The sequence below is a fragment of the Sphaeroforma arctica genome, assembly GCF_001186125.1.
Source record: "Sphaeroforma arctica JP610 unplaced genomic scaffold supercont1.8240, whole genome shotgun sequence".
Lineage (NCBI taxonomy): Eukaryota > Ichthyosporea > Ichthyophonida > Sphaeroforma > Sphaeroforma arctica.
The window spans coordinates 1-1,265 of record NW_014032318.1 but is presented as its reverse complement, the minus strand read 5'-3'; the positions used below and the strand labels follow the sequence as shown (position 1 = coordinate 1,265).

At 33.1% G+C, this 1,265-nt stretch overlaps 1 protein-coding gene across 1 annotated transcript; it reads right to left on the bottom strand.

Moving 5' to 3' along the window:
• Positions 1-265: 265 nt before the first annotated feature.
• Positions 266-418, bottom strand: SARC_16513 (hypothetical protein; the record flags this gene model as incomplete). The annotated part of the gene is made up of 1 exon (XM_014289385.1): positions 266-418. A coding segment is annotated over one exon (153 nt), but the record flags the coding sequence as incomplete, so codon positions are not given.
• Between the last annotated feature and the right edge of the window lie 847 nt (positions 419-1,265).

The window sequence follows — 1,265 nt, the reverse complement described above, 5'->3', positions numbered from 1 at the left end:
AGTAAAGTAAGTAGCTTAAGTAATAGAATATACTATAGTGATATATATATATATATATATATATATATATATATATAAATATATATATGTATATATACCAGGTATGTACACGAATTCGTGTGTCTGAGGGCTAGGAAGGAAGCAACTACAATAGCCATTTCTCCCCACATACCTGTAACGCTTTCAAATTCTTCAGTGCTCTCGGAAAACCTGTGATATCATTATTTGAGATATACAACTTCTGTATCTTTTTAAAATCACAGACCGTCTGAGGTATTTTGTTGAGTTTTAATCGCTCCAGGCATAAGTTCTCGACGCTAGCCAATTCCTCTGACTCGTAGGGTAGTGCATCATATTTTTCGAGTTGTAGATCCGATAGATCGATCTCACTGACGAACTTCAATACCGATTGTGACATGATGTACAATGGTCTCTCGAATAGTGATTCTATCTGTTGGTATACTTACTTAGTAGAGGCTCACCATACAAAAATGTGTACAGATGCAGTTGACTAACAGAGGCCAAAAGCCGGCATAGCCACACACCGCATATTAACTATTGGGAAACTATGTTGTGAGGTCTATAAAGTTTATTAAGTGTGGAAGTAGTATGTACAGTATTTACTACATAGAAGTGCATTACATAGCTTTCCAACCTACTAGAAGATTGGAAACACCTGTTCAAAAAAGTGGGGGGGGGGTTTTTTGTTATTGTTTTATATCGAGGGCTTATCAGCAAAGATCAGTGATCTCCCTAATCTACCAGTGAGATGAGATAAGCGTTAAACGTACTATGGCGGCTGTCTCTGTATGAAACAAGGAGACGAGGTGATAATAACTTCTGATTCGTCTAAACAAAAGCACTATTGGGGTCAGTCAGCAATCGTTGATTCGTTATCAAAACACTCGATAAATACTCTTGTTCTCTATGAGCTGGTACTATATGATAAAAATTCATTGTTTACATATATATATATATATATATATATGCTTTCAATTGCAGTTCACTTCTACACATACATTTATGCATCACATAGAGAAAATGCTATATTCATCATATACTTCCATAACCATATACACATAAAATGCGCTTCCACCTATGTCACAAGACAGGAATATATGTATATTAATGTATACTAGAGTGTATATATATACATATATATTTATATATATATATATATATATATATATATATATATATATATATATTATATATATATATATATATATATATATNTGTGTGTGTGTGTGTGTGTGTGTGTGTGT